This window comes from Stigmatopora argus, chromosome 12, assembly GCF_051989625.1.
Source record: "Stigmatopora argus isolate UIUO_Sarg chromosome 12, RoL_Sarg_1.0, whole genome shotgun sequence".
Taxonomy (NCBI): Eukaryota; Metazoa; Chordata; class Actinopteri; order Syngnathiformes; family Syngnathidae; genus Stigmatopora; species Stigmatopora argus.
The window spans coordinates 7,329,867-7,349,216 of record NC_135398.1 but is presented as its reverse complement, the minus strand read 5'-3'; the positions used below and the strand labels follow the sequence as shown (position 1 = coordinate 7,349,216).

At 40.8% G+C, this 19,350-nt stretch overlaps 3 protein-coding genes across 5 annotated transcripts in view; 2 read left to right on the top strand and 1 right to left on the bottom strand.

Annotated features, from left to right (window-relative positions):
- rpl5a (ribosomal protein L5a) overlaps nucleotides 1-11,569 on the top strand; it is a 20,634-nt gene extending 9,065 nt beyond the window's left edge. Inside the window, 13 exon segments of the mRNA XM_077615099.1 lie at nucleotides 2,023-2,092; nucleotides 2,751-2,867; nucleotides 2,936-2,981; nucleotides 2,984-3,060; nucleotides 3,139-3,341; nucleotides 3,809-3,832; nucleotides 3,834-3,981; nucleotides 4,082-4,176; nucleotides 4,336-6,080; nucleotides 6,352-7,089; nucleotides 7,616-7,819; nucleotides 10,973-11,021; nucleotides 11,089-11,569. Of these exon segments, the coding sequence (XP_077471225.1) occupies nucleotides 2,066-2,092; nucleotides 2,751-2,867; nucleotides 2,936-2,981; nucleotides 2,984-3,060; nucleotides 3,139-3,341; nucleotides 3,809-3,832; nucleotides 3,834-3,981; nucleotides 4,082-4,176; nucleotides 4,336-4,438 (840 nt within the window). The 5' untranslated portion in view covers nucleotides 2,023-2,065 and the 3' untranslated portion in view covers nucleotides 4,439-6,080; nucleotides 6,352-7,089; nucleotides 7,616-7,819; nucleotides 10,973-11,021; nucleotides 11,089-11,569.
- dipk1aa (divergent protein kinase domain 1Aa) lies at nucleotides 4,184-11,510 on the bottom strand. Its single transcript, XM_077615097.1, has 6 exons — nucleotides 11,105-11,510; nucleotides 9,205-9,339; nucleotides 8,104-8,211; nucleotides 7,859-8,035; nucleotides 7,662-7,793; nucleotides 4,184-7,072 (listed from the first exon to the last, which is right to left on the bottom strand). The coding sequence occupies exons 1-6, from the start codon at nucleotides 11,156-11,158 to the stop codon at nucleotides 6,392-6,394; spliced, it is 1,287 nt and encodes a 428-aa protein (XP_077471223.1). The 5' UTR covers nucleotides 11,159-11,510; the 3' UTR covers nucleotides 4,184-6,391.
- mtf2 (metal response element binding transcription factor 2) lies at nucleotides 11,144-19,350 on the top strand. 3 transcript variants are annotated; one of them, XM_077615093.1, is made up of 15 exons: nucleotides 11,144-11,323; nucleotides 14,555-14,741; nucleotides 14,833-14,914; nucleotides 15,201-15,329; nucleotides 15,403-15,503; nucleotides 16,167-16,282; nucleotides 16,354-16,449; nucleotides 16,559-16,627; nucleotides 16,852-16,975; nucleotides 17,140-17,207; nucleotides 17,287-17,445; nucleotides 17,544-17,655; nucleotides 17,743-17,795; nucleotides 17,905-18,006; nucleotides 18,528-19,350. In XM_077615093.1, exons 4-15 carry the CDS (start codon nucleotides 15,254-15,256, stop codon nucleotides 18,880-18,882), a joined length of 1,431 nt encoding a protein of 476 aa, XP_077471219.1. In that variant the 5' UTR covers nucleotides 11,144-11,323; nucleotides 14,555-14,741; nucleotides 14,833-14,914; nucleotides 15,201-15,253; the 3' UTR covers nucleotides 18,883-19,350. The 3 variants fall into 3 exon arrangements, with proteins under 3 accessions (XP_077471219.1, XP_077471217.1, XP_077471218.1); XM_077615091.1 differs by lacking the exon at nucleotides 11,144-11,323 and adding an exon at nucleotides 13,394-13,617; XM_077615092.1 differs by lacking the exon at nucleotides 11,144-11,323 and adding an exon at nucleotides 13,394-13,617 and having other exon boundaries at nucleotides 15,219-15,329; nucleotides 18,528-19,349.

Below are 19,350 nucleotides of genomic sequence, written 5' to 3'. Positions count from 1 at the left end.
AAAAAAATCATCGCACGTGGTATTTCTGAGTAATGGTAATGTATGAATCGTCTGCTGGATTGCACATTCCTAAAGAGTGTTGCAAATTCCAAAAGGAAGTCAGGTGAGCAGTACAATCAGGAAGTGTGTCTGTAGCGGTCTAGTTTGTCTTCCCTAGGTAAGATGGCGGCGCCCTGTGCGAGCAATGGCAGGCACGACTAAGTGAGTTTTTTCACGTTTTATGCAAGATACGTTTTATTTTTTTCTTCAATTTCATTCATCAGACGTCAAAATAAATTTTGTGCGTATATAAGTCGTACCCTTGATTCAGTTGCAAATACGGCTTACATGCAAGAAAATACGGTTATTTAAAAAATGCCACCAATGCTAATCAACACACCATCTACTGTGTAACTGTAGTCAGATGACTGGACGTTTTGCTTTTTCTTATTGTGAAATCAGTTCTGTAGAACGCAAGATTAAACCTTTGTTTAAAAAAAAGCAGCCCACAACCGTGACTTTGACGTTTCTTATCGCCACGTGACGACTCTGAAATATTTTATCACGGCGGAACTGTAAAGCTGAAGATTTAGCTTCTGCTTTTGATGGAGGAACGTCCGACGTCCAATCCATTTTTTAACTGGGAGAAGCCCAATGAATGATTGTCATTTGCCCTCCCACGGTTTAAAATGGATTGGTTGTGTTTTGCGTCAACGAGTTTATTATGAAAAAAGTCATTTCATAAAAAGACCTTCATGAATTTAAGATGAACTTTTCTTGTGCTATGAATTATTAGGTGTGTTTAATTCATGGAATAAATTATTTCACTGGGAGCATTATGCTCTTGCGTTTAATCACATTTTATCCACCCAAATCAAATTTAAAGACATTTCAAAGTATTGTATATCAAATTACCCAAATCAGTTATCGGTTGAAATCATAAAATAAGTTATTTCACAAAGAGAGCTTTATGCTTTGGTGCACTGGTGGAATAAATCAGAAAAAAATAGTGAGCCAACTTTGATTGATTGATTGATTGATTGATTGATTTAAGGCCTTCACTCTGCTAGTTGTTTTCATTGAAAAATAATGGTCGGTTGATGTGCAATGTAGTACCACACACTACAAATACTTTTGTGTTTTTTTTGTATACATCGTAGGGCTGCCACATTATTTTACATTACTGTCTTTTTATTCTTTTGTGTTCATGTTGTAGCTAAGAGGGACCAATTTTGTATGTATCACTCAATGACTGTATTTTTTGTTATGACGTACATGTCTGCAAAATTGTAGGTTTGAATTAAATATTAACATTAATAGTAGTTTCTAAAACGAGGAAAATATGAGTTTCAAGTCTTTATTGTGCTGCCCTCTGCTGGTTGTATGTGTCATGACGCTTCCAGTACAGCAGGGGGCTCTACTTATCCGAATGAGGAATTTATGTTGTAGCGAACCAAAGTGTAAACCAGGGGTCCCCAAACCGGTCCTCGAGGGCCGGTTTGGGTGCAGGTTTTTGTTCCAACCGGTCTCGCATAAACAGTTTGACCAATGAGATTTCAGCAGAAAACAAGAATCACCTGACTGCAATCCACTGATTGCACTTGTAGGACACCAGATTGGTGAAAAGGTGTCCTCTTTATGGGTTGGAATGAAAATCCGCACCCTCTGCGGCCCTTTGTGGAATAGTTTGGAGACCACTGGACTGTAAACAATTGTCTAGACCCGACCGTTAAAACTCATCAAAATGGTGAGATTATAACCTTACAAATATACCTTGCTTTAGTCTAATGTGTGTCGATTATTCATGTTTGAAGAAAAGCTATCCTCTGTTTAATGGCCAGATGACGTCTGATAAAATGCTAATTGCTCAGTTCCAGCGTGGGGATTTCGATGGTTTAGCTAGCTCAGATGTGTCGTAAACATTGGTGAAATAACTTATTTTCCTTAAAATACAAACATTCTCGAGTACACCCGCGTTGTTTGAGTCGTGTCGTTGTGTATGGGAGTTTTTAACACGTTTTTGACCTCTTCGTTTCTTTTCAGGGTTTCGTCAAAGTGGTGAAGAATAAGGCTTACTTCAAGAGATATGAAGTCAAATTCAGGAGGAGGAGAGGTAGGAAATGTTTTTATATGTTCACTTTAACGCCAAATAACAAGGAGCAGGTTAAGAAAGGTCCGATAAAACCTAAAACATAGAGTAGAAGTACATGAAAATAACAATAAAACTCTGAAATTATTTCTGATTCAATTAATATGGTTGTTGACACTAGTGGAGGTCCAATTGGTTTACATTGAAAGGACTGGCTTCGAATGCTCATCTTTCAATGCCATTGACTGGGGCAGATGTCCAATGCTGCTAATCTGCTTCTCGATGATGATCCCAAGTACGCTGAGCAAAACGTAGTTGGTCCTTCGTTTGCATCGGCTGATGTTTGCTGTCATTCAAGACGGGGCTGAGAGAAGACATTTAATAGGGGACAGAATTTACAGCTTTCCGCCCATTTTTTTCACATTGGAAAAAAATACATTTTTTCATATTTTTGTTTATTACATAAAAAAATCCACAAAGGAAACTAAGTTTAAAAAATTACAGTATTTTCCACTTTATAAGTTGTTCAAGTTCACGAGCTGAGGCTTTTGGTGATGCATCAACGGAACTCCTTTTTCTGTAATATCAGGAGAAAAAAGTAATTAAATAAAATTATTAGAATAAAGGTAAAGTTTTTGCAAAACAAAGGGGCAAACTTTGAAGTGTTTGTTTTGCATTCTAGAGGGGGAAAACAGACTACTACGCCCGGAAGCGCCTGGTTGTACCAGACGAGAACAAGTACAACACGCCCAAGTACCGACTGATCTTGTGCCTGTCCAACAAGGACATCTGCTGTCAGGTCAGCTCCGGGACCAAGAATTACTTGTGGTGTATTCGGAGGACTCCTTCAACTTTGTCTCTGGGCAGATTGCCTACGCCAAGATTGAAGGAGACCACGTCGCCTGTGTCGCTTACTCCCGAAATACGGCATCACAGTTGGTCTCTCCAACTACGCTGCGGCGTACTGCACCGGACTGCTGCTGGCCCACCGGGTGAGAACCAAAAAGACGATCCAACTGAACTGAAGTGAAGCGAAGCGCCGCGCTTATGTCGCGTGTCCTTCGTCCCAGCTTTTGCAGAAGTTCGGCATGGATCAAGTGTACGAGGGTCAGGTGGAGGTGACGGGGGACGAATTCAACGTGGAGAACGTGGACGGTCAGCCCGGCGTCTTCACCTGCTACCTGGACGCGGGCCTGTCCAGAACCTTCACAGGAAACAAAGTCATCGTGGCGCTCAAAGGAGCGGTCGACGGAGGCCTGGCCATTCCTCACAGGTCAGTCTGTCGGCTTTGGTTTGGGAAAATCTGGTTGGATTTACGTGCGGTGGTTCTTTTGCTTCTCCGTGATGATCCCGAGTACGTTGAGCAAGCGTGGTTGGTCCTTCGTTTGCGGCCGCTGATGTTCCCTGTGGATTGGACTTCTGTCAATGTTGATGGCAGCCAATAAGTTCATTATGAAAGTAGTCATTTCATCAAGAGGGCTTTAATTGTGTTCTCATCCAAACCTGTTATAAATTCCAAGATAACATGTAAACTGATAAGTCCTACTCAAATCTGTCCTGTCTTCTTCCCTTTCATTGTCCCATCGATGATTAAGTTCATTTCCAGAAATGTTATTTCGATAAAGGGAGCTTTATGCAATTAATATGCACTATCAATGAATCTCGATTATTCGCAAAAAATATTTAAAAAATAATACAATATACAGGCAATGTTATTAATGTTATTTTTTTTCTGTTTAGCCTCAGATGCTTCCCTGGTTACGACACAGAGTAAAGAATTTAATGCTGAGTTGCATCGGAAACACATCATGTGCATGAACGTGGCCGATTACATGTCGTACCTTATGGCCGAAGACGAGGACGCCTACAAGCAATTTTCGCACTTCATCAAAAACGGAGTCACGCCCGAAACAGTAGCTTTTCTGTCACTTTCTATTAAGATGTGTCCAAAATATGCTTTGCTTCACTTGCGCTAGTATTAGCACCTTAACGTAATATTTCCGCACTTTGCAGGTAGAGGAAATGTACAAAAAAGAACACCCCGCCATCTGAGCAAACCCTGTTCACGAAAAGAAACCCCAAAAAGTCATCCAGAAGAAGAAGAAGAGGTAGGCCTATTTTCTCAATTTTAATTTTATTTTCCCTTCAAAACAGCATGCCTCACTTGAACATTTAACTCGTGACAACAGTTTGCGTCATACCTTTTTTTTTTTGGTTTTGAATGTTAAACGACGGTGCTTTTTTTTTTGTTACTCCTCTTGGGCCAGATGGAACCATGCCAAAATGTTCCTGGCTCAAAGAAAGGACCGTGTCGCCCAGAAAAAGGCCAGCTTCTTACGAGCGCAAGAGCGGGAGGCCGGCGACGGTTAGCGGTCTCGCTAGGGGGGCTTCCCCAACAAATAAATTAATTCCAAAGAACCACTTCATTGTTTGACTTTTACGGAATGATTTGGACAATTAGCATACTTAGTTTAATCATATACATTTGGTCCCACGACTTATCTACACACACATTCCTTACAAAAAGAACAGCTAAAATGTACACTTTGACCTCTTCATGTGAGTCTAAAATTAATAATTAAGTTTGGATATTTACTCTTTAACAAAACTCCATTGTAAAAATAGACTGTTTGCGCCATGAGTTTAAAATCATACACTTGTGGTCATAAGTTTTGAGACCTTCTACCATTTACTTCAATGAAAAAGTATCTCAAAACTTGACCAAGGGTGTCATTGTGAAATGTTTTTTTATTACTAAACTTTATTTTTTGTATATATATAAATAACCATACTTACTATTTTATTAATCGATTAAAATCTAAAGTATAGTTAGTAGCATGGTTGGAACTACTGCTGCACACTTTATATATCCAATCTAAATACTTGCATTAAAAATGACCAAAATTCAACACTACATTAAATATAAAAAAACTGGTTAATCAAGAATTGATAGGAGCAAAAAAAATGAACAAGATGTGTTAAACCTTGCGGAAAAAAAAACGCTAAAATGTCATCCACCGTCAATTCAAACAGTCATTACAATATTTGATTAAAAAATGGACAAGGCATGTGGTAAGACATCAAAATAGTGTGAACTGTAGTCCCAGTTGTGCAAAATCATGCATATTTCTTTCTTTTTTGACAACAATCCACAAAGCAGCATTGATTTGAGTCCCACGTCAGCTTTCTATGTATAAATATATACGTATATACAGCATTATCGTGCAGTCACATGATTGGAAAATTAGATTTACTTGCAACATTCATAGGACTTATATTTATCACATTATTTTGTGGCACTAATACGTGAAATGAGGAATCTAAAATAAGTGGTTAACGTTAATTAATATCCAGCTATTCATGTGCAAAATAAGTGCTTGCTTCTATGGAGGTGTACTTGGCTTATTTTTGGGAGGTTGTAAAAAATGAAAAATACCTTAAAATGACAGCAGTGAGTTCTTGAGACACAAACAAAGTATTCAGAATATATATATCTCAACACCCCCAAAATAAGAGAAAATAGAATGAATCAATATATAGATAATCTTTCTAAATCTTTCTAGAAAGTAACAATGTATTTGCTTGCAATGCCTGGAATGTCACATAAAAAAATGTGATCATCATTCATGAAAACTGACAGTGAGAATATGTAAGAAAAATCTGAACCAGTGTTATTGAAGTTTTTAAGATGTAAGAAAAACCTTTCCTTGTCATCCACAGGTTCTCATACTAGTGCAATCTTAGTTCCGACATTTCAAACCAAGAACCCAATTACTCATGCAAAAGTCATCACATTAAATGGGAACCTTCTGCATCTTGAAATACCACAAACTAATAAATGAATTCTCTTCCATTGCCACCGAGAGACAAATCCATTTTAACTGGGATGGCTGCCATTGAGTGGTCATTTCACTGCCATTGACAGCGATAGACGTCCAATCCATTTGAACTGCGACCGGACAATCGCCGACAGCCCTCCCACTCAAACCGCATTAGACGTCTATGCAGCCAGGTGCTTATATATATATATATATATCAATAAAAGCCTTTGGTGTTTATCAAACTCTTATAATTATGCTTAAGTATTTCAAAATATAAATGCTATATTTAAATTTTCATTTGAATGTACTTTAATTCGAAGGTGTAAAATTGTGCATTATGTGTGGGTTGGCCCTATAGAAAATCTCTTGTAAAAATTAAAAACACTGGAAGCGGCAGTAGCCGGAATGATATCGTTACAAACTGAGAAAACCTTCTTGTGCTCTCCCTTGTCTTCATCTCAGAGCGTGACTGGACTTGAACCCGGACCCGACTGGCTGCCGGTCACGAATCCTTGGTGTGGGAGATCTGTCTCCACAGCAGAGCCTTCAGGTTATTGAGCAGCAAGGAGTGCTCCATGTTCAACTGCCCGGCACGGCCCTCCAGGGCCATGCAGGCGTACAGCTGCCTCTCCAGCTCTTCCCGCAGGGCGGCCGGCGCCCCGTGCAGCAGGTAGTCCTTTAGCGCCCCGCAGGCTTTGGCTAAATTGGGCCTGAGCGGCTCCTCCCCGCAGCGGCGGCGCACGGCGTCGCAGGCCGTCTGGCAGTCGGCGCCGTACACGCAGTCGTCGTCCGTCCGGCAGCTCAGCGCTCGCATGACCCGGCGGAACTGGCTCTCGGGCACCAGCGCCCGGGCGTCGGTCAGCCGCAGCTCGTGGCCGTCGGTGTGGCCGAAGCGGGCCGCCGCCAGGTCGCAGATGAAGAAGCTGCCGTACGTGCCGTGGAAGATGTCCTCCACCAGTTCCAGGAGGCCCATGGAGATCTTGGCTTTGCGGGGCCACGAGGGGGCCAGCCAGCGGTCGGCCGCCCGCCGCAAGCCGCCGGGGAGCCAGGAGACCGACGGACCCGGGGCGGACAGGCCGCGAAGGGGGCCGTGGGGGACCCGTTCCGTCATGTATAGGTCGCCGCAGTAGCCCAGGAGGCGAGGGGTGTGGCCGCGCTCTTGGAGAAGCAGACCCAGGAGAACCTGAAACGCAAGAGCAGGTGAGCTGACGTTAAAACAATCATACCCGGACGAAGCGTTTCAATGTGAACTCATTCACTGCCAGTGCTTTTAGCCTTGATTTATGCTGAAATTGCTTAAATGACCTGTGTGACCTTTGACCTCACTACCCTCAAATTGAATTCCCTACAAACATATCCCACGAGTTTGTCATTCTTGAGTTATCCCAAAATGCCTTTTCTGACTTGTGTGACCTTTGACCTAATTTCTCTCCAATTTAATTACTGCTTTCATTTTATATTAAATAGCCAGCAAGTTTGTCAACAATCCAGAGTTCTCGCCTATTCTCTGACCTCATGCTCCCTAAATGTAATCATCTCTTTGTCACATATATAGACACATCCCTCTATTATCTTCATTGGTTAGAAGTCTTTTCATTCCTTATTGAGTATTTCCTCTTCTGACCCTGGTGACCTTTGACCGTTCCCCCAAATGTCATCACCTCTTTTTTTCCAGATGACAAACATATCCTGCACGTCTAATTGTAATCCCTTCATTTGTTCTCAGGTTTTCTTGAACACAAATCTACGGTAGAGCGCAAGGCGTGACCGACCTCATCAATCTGCAGAAGCGCCCATACGGAACGAGCCTCCGGCAGGGACACTTTTCCGTCTTTGTTGCCGTCCGCCACCGACAGGATGACGCCGACGACGCCGACGAGGTTGGCCTCGTCTCCCAGCTTGGACTAGAAACAGCCACGCAAAGTGCCAGGTAAGAACCGCGAATGGCAACGGTCGTGGTTATTCTCACCTTGACGTGATTAAAGACCATCTCCCGGAACTTCTCCACCGACGTGCCGCGAGTCGGGGTATCGAACGCCGGCGCCTCCCTCCGAGGCTCCGGCTCTTCGCCCAGCTCGCCGTGCGTAACGCTCCCCAAACGGCAGCGAATGATCCCCTCGCGATCGCCCCAGCTGCCCGTGTATACCTGATCAAATGCCAGTGAGCTATTTTTCGATGAAAAAAAAAATCAAGCAAAATGGCAGCATTACCTACCTGATTGTTGGGGAATGTTGACAAACACCTGCTCATGTAGAAGGTGTCTTTATCACACAGGCTGCTGCAAGCCGAACCGTCGATGATCCCTTTTTTGTATTTGTCGCACTTAAAAGCCCGTGACAAAACATTTAAAAAAATGAATCAAAGGGGTTGAATTGGGTGCTTAGATCAAATATACCGTAAAACCTCTATTTCAACGGCATGCCGTTCTATTTTTCAAACTTCCCCCGTAGTGCCGTTCAATTAGTGGGTGCCGTTCAATTAGAGCACAGGTGTCAAAGTGGCGGCCCGGGGACCAAATCTGGCCCGCCGCATCATTGTATGTGGCCCGGGAAAGTAAATCATGAGTGCCGAATTTATGTTTTAGGATCAAATTAAAATGAAGAGTATAGATGGATATTAAATTTCCTGATTTTCCCCCTTTTAAATCAATAATTGTAATTTTTTAATCATTTTTTTTTCAGTTTTTAGTTCAAAAATCATTTTGTAAAATCTAAAAATGTATATAAAAAAAGCTAAAATAAACATTGTTTTAGAGCTATAAAAAACTGAATATTCAGGGCTTTTAATCCAGTTATTTTAATCCATTTGTAAAAAAAATATATAAATATTATATCTAAAATGGTCCGGCCCACGTGAAATCAAGTTGACGTTAAAGCGGCCTGCGAACCAACCCGAGTCTGACACCCTTGAATTAGAGGGTGCCGTTCAATCAGAGGGTGCCGTTCTATTTTTCAATTCTTCCACCGAGGTGCCGTTTTATTAGATGTGCCGTTCAAATAGAGGTTTTACGGTAGCTTTAAAACCAGACAAAAACACCTGCGACCTTAAACAAATATTTGGATTCGGGTTTGTTTACTCTTCTTAACCTTAGTTTTGGGAAATCAATTTGACATTCCCCTATGAGTTAAAGTGCTTTTTTTTCCTTAAAAAAAAGATTATTATTTTTTACGGGAATCAAGAATTATTAAGGCACTTTTTAGTACATATTAGTCTTGTAGTATTGACCCAGACAACCAGCTGACATAAAACATCAAGAATGCTACGCACCCCAAACACACACACACGTAAACAAGTACACGCGAACGGCTAACTCACAATGGCGTTTTTGCACTGGCGTCCTCTGCACAGCTCCGTGTAGGCCGAATATTGCGCGTAGAGCACCCAACTCCCCACCAGCACCGTCAGCCAAGTGAGGAACAAGTATTTCACCCTCACAAAAGAGATCCGAGCCTGCCAAAACAAACGACAGCGTTTACTCCCCGAAGGCATCGCGGTGTGTTCAGGTTCTCGCTTCTCGCGTAACCAAGGCGAACGGTGCAAATGTAGTCGTTCCGGTATGTCGTCCTTTTTGAAAATACCAAACATCCCGTGTCGTGGGAATGTCATTTTGTGACCGTTTGCGTTGTAAAAATACTCGTTTGGAAAATAATACAAGTGAACAAAGGAAACGCTCAGCGAGGTTTGTGAAAAAATGTTGGTTAGCATTAAATCTAATGCTCACAAATGAGTATTCGAAGCAACCCAAACACGAATTCAGTCCGAAAATAAACGCTGTCAAAACAAAGTAAATAACAAACAGAGAAGTCTTCAAAATTGCTGCGTTAGCAGGATTTAGCGACTCCCACGAGAGCCAAACTGTGGTTGCTGTTCCCTGAAAAATTGTAAGGGTGAAGCAAAACGTTTCACTCAACTACATGCCAAGTATGGCAGCTCATTTTTCAGAGGCTGTGATTTCTGACTCTAAAGCGACTTGGAAAAAAAGGTGCTACTGTTTTGACAATTCAGGCTGTGTAGCTCATCCTAATCGACTCCTTTAAAGATTAGAAGCACGTGATCGGCGTGCAAATGTCACGAGGACTCAAAACATGGAAGATAATTAAGTTTTCTTAGCTTGACTTTTATTAATGTGACCTATATAGCATTTCACAACAATGGGAGGCAATTTGAGACCAGCCCAGTCCAAATATTTTAACTCAACGGCCTTGAAACATGAGCTTTCATTTCCAAACCTCCCTGTTTTAAATGGATCGAATGCGTTTACGTTTCTGCAATGTGACAATTGACAAGTTTACTGGAAAGCGGCCTCGTTTCTGGGACAGTTTACTTTGGGCGACTGCATCGCAGAGGACGCAGGCAACTGTCCAATGAGGTCAACCTGTATTTCCTGGGATATTTCGACAAGCTACATTAGTGTCACGTGACCTAAATATGATAGGGGCCTGAGTTTGAGTTTTTTCAAGGCCATCGGAACGGTACAAGTGGATATTTTTAAATACGATTCACGATACTTTTGGCTTTAAATCTGACAGTTTTCAATTTTTCGAAAGGGGACCCAAATTTGGAATTCCTGCGAGCATGACGTCAAGAGTGTGAAATAGCAGAATGATGGCAAAAATGGCGGTAACAGCCGATGGTCAAACAACTCAAAGGCGGCATAAGGAATCTCTTGCGGCAATTGTCAAAATAAACAAATTTCCGGTCTACTTTGGTTGCGCAAAAACAAATAAAGTATCAAGCCAATCAAATTTCAGCATTTGAGTAACGTTATTTTTCACGATCCTACTCCTCATTGGTGAACAGATCGTCTTTAAATTCATTATCAATTCATTGCGGAATTATTGTTGCCTGCATCTTATGAATCAGCCAATTGACTGCATGCACAATCTTTAGCCTGTTGTGTGCTGCAGAACATGAATTCAGTATTCTTCTGCTCACTCCAAAGGCAATATATATTTTTAATTTTAAAAAATCCCATTTGTAGATTAAACCTGAATGTGGCTTTAAGACTTGCATGACTTGGTCCAATTCCACCTTGTAATTCGAAAACCAAACCAAAGGAAACTCTAATGTCAGATGTTTTCAGGTCAAGAGGACAATCGTTAACATTCTTCAGCCACAATAAAAAAAATAAGGTAAGAACGTTGCTGTGCATTTTTTAAAATATTTTTTTAAAGACAATCCCTTTTCATTCAAAAACAGCCAGCTGCTGTCTCACCTGGAAATAGAAGGACTTCTTCACCCAGGCCCGTGGAAACAGCCGCTTCGCCATCACAAAAATAGATCATCGCAAACCTGGAAAACGTCATCAGTCACGCCAATGCAGCGTGGACAACCGACGTAAATTGAATGGACGTCATTTCATTTCGCCTATATTATTTTGCTGTTGTGTCTGCGGGATCATTTGCGGCAAAGCCGATCAAGTTCGAAACCCGAGGTAAGAAAACTGAAAACAGCAGCCGGAGCCGACGCGGGTAGTGCGCTTGCGCAGTCACAACCAAGCGGTATAGAAGAAGGGAAAAAAAGAAACATTTGGTAGTTTCCAACTCGTGAACCGATTCAGTTATTTATTTATATTAGTGCCGCATAAGATTAAAAGTGGGACAAAATGAAGTCAGAAAATAGTGTGATGCTGTATCCGTTATCTTTCACAATAAAAGTAATTATAAGGCTTCTATTAAAATACGTATAGTATTTAGATATTATTAGTGCTATTTTAATGACTTTTAAATGACTCAAAATAACCACTTATAAAGGACTATGGTTTCTATTTTTGTTGTTTTATTACTGCATTATCACTTGACTTTTAAGTATTTTTTTTATTATAGCTTGGTAAAACACTGCTTCTTCACTCATTGACTGCCATTGACAACACTAGACGTCCAATCCATCATTTTAGCGCTATATAAATATTAGCATCAATCCAACACTACTTATAATAAATGATACAAAAGAAACTTGTATATGTTATATTCACAAATTAAGACATCACTTGAGTGGAAGTCAAATATTCACTTATTTTACTAAAATTGTTTTTTTTACTAAAGCTGATTAGCACCCACGTTTCAGCCTTATCTTGATCGATTATTTAAGATATGTCGACATCTAACTGATTTAACCCAGAGATGTTAAAAAATACCAAATCAATTTCAACGTTTTGGACCATTCTGTTCCTGAAACATTTCAGACATCAAAATTATAATCATTATTTTGAACAAAACGGCACTGTAGTCTAAGGTGATCGAAGACGGAACACCAATTCACACAATCACTTAATTAACCTACCATGCCTCATTTTCAATGTGGGAAGACAACAAGTGTAATAATAAAAAAAAAAAAATAAAAAAAAAATAAACAAATTAAAGATGCAACACCTACAAGCCTGACCAGGATAAGCGCTGTTGAAAATGAATTTTAAAAAAAGCTGCAACAATAGACGATGTAAACTCTGAACCAACCAGTCAAGAAGTCAGTGTGTTTGTTGACCGTGTACAAAATTTTAAAAAAGAAAGGGAATGCTGATATTCTGGTAAAGCAAGTTGTTAAAATTAACATCAACTGGACGCCCTGACTAAAAAAAACACTCACCATCTGCTATCTATTTAAATTAGTTTGTCCCTAGAAGACCACTAATTCATTTAAATGTAGAGGGCTTGGCAGCGAATGGATGAACGTTCTTTTGTGCCCCTCCTCAAATAAATTGGACGTCTGTCACCGTCAACAATTGACACAGTTGAATTATGTTGAATTAATTAAGTGATTTAGAATATATTTATTGTTTATGGAGAAATTATCATTATTTTCTTCAAAGGCTCCCCCAAAGTCAATGACGCTGTTTCTTATGAAGCTTTTGACAGTTTTATTGGCAACATTTGGATTAATTAACTTTAAAATATATATATATATATATATATATATATATATATATATATATATATATATATATATATATATATATATATATATATATATATATATATATATATAATTATCATATCGTCAGAAAGGAATGAACAACATTGGATTTTTATCTTTATTCTGTTTGTATATAAAATTTTAATTTCCACCTGATTTTATTTTCTCTGCATAATATACTAATATAAATATTCAATTTTCCCAAAATTGGAACATTGTTCACAGTTTGTCACATAGGTGGCGACAAAGCACCCAGACGATAGTTGGCAAACGCTAACCAATCAAATTAGAAGAAGAAAGATGACCTATGATAATACACAGTAATACTAATATACAGTTAATCCCATTTATTGAAACTCTTTAAAGTATTATACGTAATATTATATTTTTAAACGTGTAAAAAATATGAATAAACGTGGCAAATAATGTAAACGCCTCGAATTTTGCTTGTGTCCCTGTTTTAGCCAAACGTCTCATTAAAATGTGCTGCAATTAGTTAGATGAAGAAGCTACAAAAATAATAAATAAAATTAATAATAATTTAAATTGTTTGAGTTGTCCGAAAAAGAGTTTAACGGATAAGGAAGCTCTTCCCACAATGCACTCGCCGACCATCAGCGGGAAACCAAAATGGCGAACGTGCTCGGGGAAAATGAGCCGTTTGTTATTTTCTGAGAAAGGCCGAACGTCGACGCGTTAGAGCCGCTCGCCTTTGCAATAAAGTTCCAGGCGAACCGAGCGGAATAACCAGAGCCACGCGTGAATATTCACTCGGTTTATTCTAGCGAAGTGCCCAAGCGGAGGTGCCCGAATGAGGTATTGTTTTCATGTTTTCCTGTGATGTGGGGGCTGTATTTGTCCGACTGGTTTGGTGGCCTGTCTAGAGAGCAGCCCGAAGATTAATGAAGCAAACACTACGACTTTACTTCTACGAGTTTTGACTCTTACACAATTTGCGTTTTGTTTTGACAAACTCCCTTCAAAATGGCTGTTACGGTTTAGGTGGTTTGCGGTTGCGCACAGCCGTTCAAACAAAGGAAACTCAAGTATATATTCACATTCGCTATTTAAACTCATTGGCTGCTCTTGATGGTGACAGAGGAAACGGGGTTGCATTAAAAATGAGCTGTTTTTACATTGACGGTGCATTAGCTTTCTTAAATTAGCGTGTACAACATTGAATTTGAGGAAAAACTTCAACAACCTTTCAACTCTTGTAACGGTTCTTTCGTTTTTTTTCCTCCCATAAATGAACTTTTTGACTACCATTGACTGGGATATATGTCCAATCGACATTGGGCGCCTGCCTCTGTCAATAGCACTAAAACGTGATGATTCAATGCCAGGCATCCCAAATTTAATGGATTTAATGTATGTTGCTGTCCATATCCAATTTGAATGGAAGGGCTGTCAGTAATCTTTCTCTGCCAGCTCCTCCCTGTCAAAATGGCTTGGATATCTAACGGCAAAATTTGAAAAACATACCCCAAAAAGTACAGTTCAATTGACTGTTTATTTAATAAAAATTGAGTCGATATGACAAGAGACATTGCTGTTTCACTTCCCCAAATCTGATATTTTCCATTGAACTTGATTGTGGTTGCTTTTGGTAGATGTTACTCTCTAAGAAATGCACATTGCACATCTACTCCTAAATAATGAAACAAATGAAGCTTCTGCTTAAGAGAAAAAGTATATTGTAGTATTTAATAAGCCATTTTAAATGCCCATGTCTTGCATGTTCTTCCTTTAGAGACTCGGGGGTTTTGAGTCATCTGTCCGTCCATCAGAGATCCTTGCGGCCACAACAACCGGCTGTTCCCTTGTCCCCCACCAGCCAAGCGAGGGTGGCGTACGGCGAACAGGACAGGTTCTCCGAGGGTCAGGATGTCTTGGCCCGCTGGTCGGATGGCTTGATCTACCTGGGAACTATCGCTAAGGTGAGTTGTGTGCCAGAAAGTACAGAGGTACCCTTGAGGTTTCACAAAAAGAAAGACTAAATTGTTGAAAATATTTTCATGGACTCTTTAGATAGATCGAGACAAGCAGAGATGCTTTGTGGTTTTTGAAGATCGATCTAAATCTTGGGTTCTCTGGAAAGATATTCAGACAGGTAAGCAAAATGGCTCTTGTCAACATCCAGTTACCCTCTTGAGTTCATTACAGTCTTATCTCTCCTGCCGTGGTTAACCGTTCACTGCGTGACCTGCATTAGCAGTGCACCAATCTGATTGGCTTGTTCCTGCACATATGTTGGTAGTTCATTCCCTGCTTCATTTCATACTTCATTCCCTGCCATTGATTGTGAAAATCCATTCATCTCTTACTTTTTTAAAGCTTTTTTTAGCCAAGGTGTTTATCATTTTGGCATTATTTGTTGCTATCTAATTTAATTGCAGACAATGTCACATTTTTAGGAGACGAAGATGAGGAGGACGACGATGACGATGACATGGTGTGCTCAATCTGTCAGGATGAAACCTCCGAAGAGCCTAATGAGATTGTAATTTGTGACAAGTGCGGGCAAGGTACCCGTTCTGTTGAAAACAACTAGTTTGAGTGTTTTCTCTTCAATAACTTAATGTCCTTGTCGTCACTCAGGATACCATCAGCTGTGCCACTCCCCCGTCATCGATGCCTCTGTCATTGACTCAGACGACAAATGGCTTTGTTCGGAATGTCAGCTCACTGCTTTCCCGAAGGTAACTCTTAATTTTAATAGAATGTTGAGGCTGCATCGCCCACTCTTAGTAGTAAAACCAATAAAAATGGAAAGCAGCACGCTGTTAATGTAACATTAACTGTTACTTGGATAGTAATAGCCTAAACAACACAGCATGACTGATAAATAAATCACACAGTATAAGTCGTGGGCCCATCTTAATCAAGAAAATAAGTGGCGCAATATTACCGTATTTTCTCGCATATATGCCGTATTTGTTGCTAAAAAAATGATGACTGATTAAAGGGTACGGCTTATATGCGCACAAATTAGACTTGACATGCACAAAACTGCAAGATGACGAAACGCCATAACGCAAGACAATGCGGCCGATACGTTCATTTATTTCAAAATAGAGGAAAGATAAACAGATCAAACGCTTATTTTGACGTCTATGAATGAAATTTAAAAAAAAAATGTATCTTGCATAAAACGTGAAAAAATTCACTCATTTGTGCCTGCCATTGCTCGCTCAGGTCTTCTCTAAGGATGACAAACTAGATCTTATACGAGAGAAATTGTAAAAATCAACAATATTAAGACAATTTTAAGGGTACGGCTTATGCGTGGATACGGCTAATATGCGAGAAAATACAGTGCCTGGAAAATATGGTATCTAATGTCCTTTTTTCCCTCCTATCAGGAGGACACACAACACATGGAGCTGTCATTCCCATATGCCCCGGAGGAACTAGTGTGGGATGAAGACCACCGAACGAACATGCAGCAGTGCTACTGCTACTGTGGAGGTCCTGGAAAGTGAGTCACTTGCTCAGCGTCATAGGGGCACTCGCATTTCCGAGTTTCTTATTCTGAATTCCATCTGTTAGCTGGTACCTGAAGATGCTGCAGTGCAATAGGTGTGAGCAGTGGTTTCATGAAGCCTGCCTCCGTTGCTTGCCGATGCCAATGCTGTACGGTGACAGGTGAGACGCAACGTGTTTTCTTACTATGTGCCGGTGCAGGCAAATTTTTACGTTGGTGTATGTGGGAAATGTTAATACAATAGCAACTGTTTGTTTTTTGGGGCTCCAGGTTCTATGTTTTTGTTTGCTCTGTTTGCAACGGCGGACCAGAGTATTTGAGCCGGTTACCTCTCAGATGGTAAGTTGCTTCTTAATCATTCTGACTCTTCCGCTGGGAATTTTGCTTTTGAGGGTTTCCCCTCAGTGCTTTATATGCCTGGTGGGTCGCCAGGCTTCTCTTGCCTCCACCAAGCTAAAACAGTGGTGGAGAAGTATAAAATGTTTCCATATTTTGACAACATCTGGTGCTGCAGTTGAACTCACAATGATGCTATTTTGAGTTCCATACGTCAAATTTTGCAGGGAGGATGTGACACATTTGAGTCTGTACAATCTTACAATGATCCACAAGAAGAAGTACTTTGATTCTGAGATGGACTTAATGGCATACATCAATAACAACTGGGAGTTGCTACAGCTTGGAGAGGTAAGGTTAAAAACGGGAACGTTAATTCAGTGCCGGTGACGCCAATAGACTTTCAATCCATTTGACCGACCCAAATGAATTGGAGGCCTATTGCCGTTAACAAGTAATTCATGAAGTTTATAGTGCTATTTAAAGTTGAAATCATGTTGTTGTTACATCAACAGCTGGCGAATACTCCAAGATCAATGCGATTTGCCAATGTCCTTGAGGCATTAAACAGAAACACAACCAAGTAGGTGATTGTCCGTTGTCACCGCGTGTCTTTAGCGAATAAGATCCGCAAACCTTTGCCATTCCGTGGACTCTTGCAGGTTCATGTCAGGGAAGGAGGTCAAAAAGAAGAAGCACTTGTTTGGACTTAGGATTCGATTCCCCCCGACTCCTCCAATTAGGGAGCGTCCAGTCAGCACACTGGAGCGCCCCCCACGTGGCTTCAGTGCCAACTCTAAAAAAGCACCCCCTGGCATGAGGTAAGAAAGATATTACCGTAAAGAAAAGGCGTATGAAGTACTGTAGGAAACATCAAATCTTTCAGGAACCTACTGAATCCAAGTCTTATTTCTTGCAGTCCATTAACCAACGGCGCAGAGAAGAGGTCCAAAAAGAAGACAAGGAAGCAAGCGACACGTTCCCTGGAGAGGCAGGCCAAACGCAAATGTTCCAATGAACTTTTGTCCCGGGTGTGTACCTTTTTAATGGGTGTGGGCTGTGTGTGCTCCAACGTTCACAGACGTGAGTAAGACTTTAAATATGTTCTCTCTTGACAGGAACTCAGAAAGCCAGCACCACTAGAATCCTTGGATCGCTTTTCTTCTATAAAGTAAGAGAGTAGGAGAAAAATGACAATAGCTGCCTTTTAGAAATGCATTTTCGGAGCAATAAGATGACAATTACTCCATTTTTGTTTCTCACCTTGTGAAAAAAATCAGGAGCGAGAGGTCTTTACTGCCATCTCAAACCTCGGACGTGGAGTCTATCGGAGCCTTGAGCACCACGGAAACTACCTCAACTAGCCTTTCCAGGCCGTCCAGGTACGCCAACTTTGTAATTTGTAGTGCCTCGCAGGCAATTGGAAATTATATTAGTCTTGCTTATTGAACTCCTAGGATCTGGTGTCCACGTGTGGACATCACATTTTTGGTTGTCACAAGACTACAATATTAAATTTTGGACTACGAGGGCCTGGCGTCCACTTATTTTCTTAGAAAGTACATCATGTAAAAAGATAATTCTTTGTTTTTACACTCATCAGGTCCCATTTAGCCTAAATATCAAAGAGAAAATAAAAATGCATGTTTTGCAAGAGTCTGGGTCTTAGAAGTCACATTCTTGACAATTCTACATAGTCTCAATAATATTACTCCAATCACAGAATTACCAAGCAAGACTGTTTACAGTGGACCTCTTTGCTTCGAATACTTTTTGCCATTTGATTTTTCGGGGTATGCTGTGGCACTTGATGTGCCTCGATTCAAATGAGTCTGGGGGAAACGCAAATAAAAGACAATCGTGATGAAACTAATCAAAGTTTTCTGTTCTGCCAACCCCGCAGTCAGTGCAGCTCCAGCAAGACGCCGTCGACCACTTCCACCCTGCCTTTCGCCGCTCCGCCGTTAAAAAGGAAACGAGGGCGGCCACGGCGGCCCAGACCGCTCCCTAGCCCGGCGGACCCCGACGGCGCCGCGGCAGACGTGGCCGCCCCGCTTCCGGGACTGCACTCTGCAGACATAGTTCACGGCATGGATCCCAACAGCCAACTGTCCCACCTCAAGACCTCCATCAGTACCTATTTCGGAGCGGCGGGCAGGCTGGCTTGCGGGGAGAAGTACAAAGTCCTGGCTCGGAGGGTCACCCTGGACGGCAAGGTGCAGTACCTGGTGGAATGGGAAGGGGTCACTGCCTCTTAGACTGCAAAAAGTGACTTCACTGTGCACTCCGCCTGAGCGCGTTCATTCAATCGTCAGCTTTCTAGCATAATAGCCTTCCATCTTCGACTAAGTATTGACACCGATATTGAAAAAAAAAACACACACACACACACACACACACCAGCACATTATAATAGGGCTGCCACAAATGCTATTTTGATAGTTAACTCATCGCCATTTGTTTTTGCAATTAGTCCACTCATCAGCTATTTAAATCAGGTTATTTATTGGTATTACTCAATATCTTTCAGGACAATTTGTTTTAATGTTTTTGTTTACATTCTTTTTTTTTTAATATTACAATTCAAAATGGAATTAAATACAAAATATTTAGTTTCCCCTTTTGTTTTTTTTAGCAGAAAAATTACAAATCCTCAATTCAACAATGGCCGTCAACCGCTTAAAAAATGTGACAATTATCATACCTGTCAACCTCTGCCGATAACT

Bases quoted from the DNA above. Each gene is read 5' to 3' on its own strand.
- mtf2 (XM_077615091.1), top strand. The intron at 15,504-16,166 runs GTAACTCTTAAT...CCCTCCTATCAG, and splicing joins AGCTCACTGCTTTCCCGAAG to GAGGACACACAACACATGGA. The intron at 17,208-17,286 runs GTAGGTGATTGT...GGACTCTTGCAG, and splicing joins TTAAACAGAAACACAACCAA to GTTCATGTCAGGGAAGGAGG.
- dipk1aa (XM_077615097.1), bottom strand. From the start codon at position 11,158: ATGGCGAAGCGGCTGTTTCCACGGGCCTGGGTGAAGAAGTCCTTCTAT. The intron at 7,794-7,858 runs GTGAGAATAACC...GGCTGTTTCTAG, and splicing joins TGGTCTTTAATCACGTCAAG to TCCAAGCTGGGAGACGAGGC. The intron at 7,073-7,661 runs GTCGGTCACGCC...CTTGCGTTTCAG, and splicing joins CGCTTCTGCAGATTGATGAG to GTTCTCCTGGGTCTGCTTCT.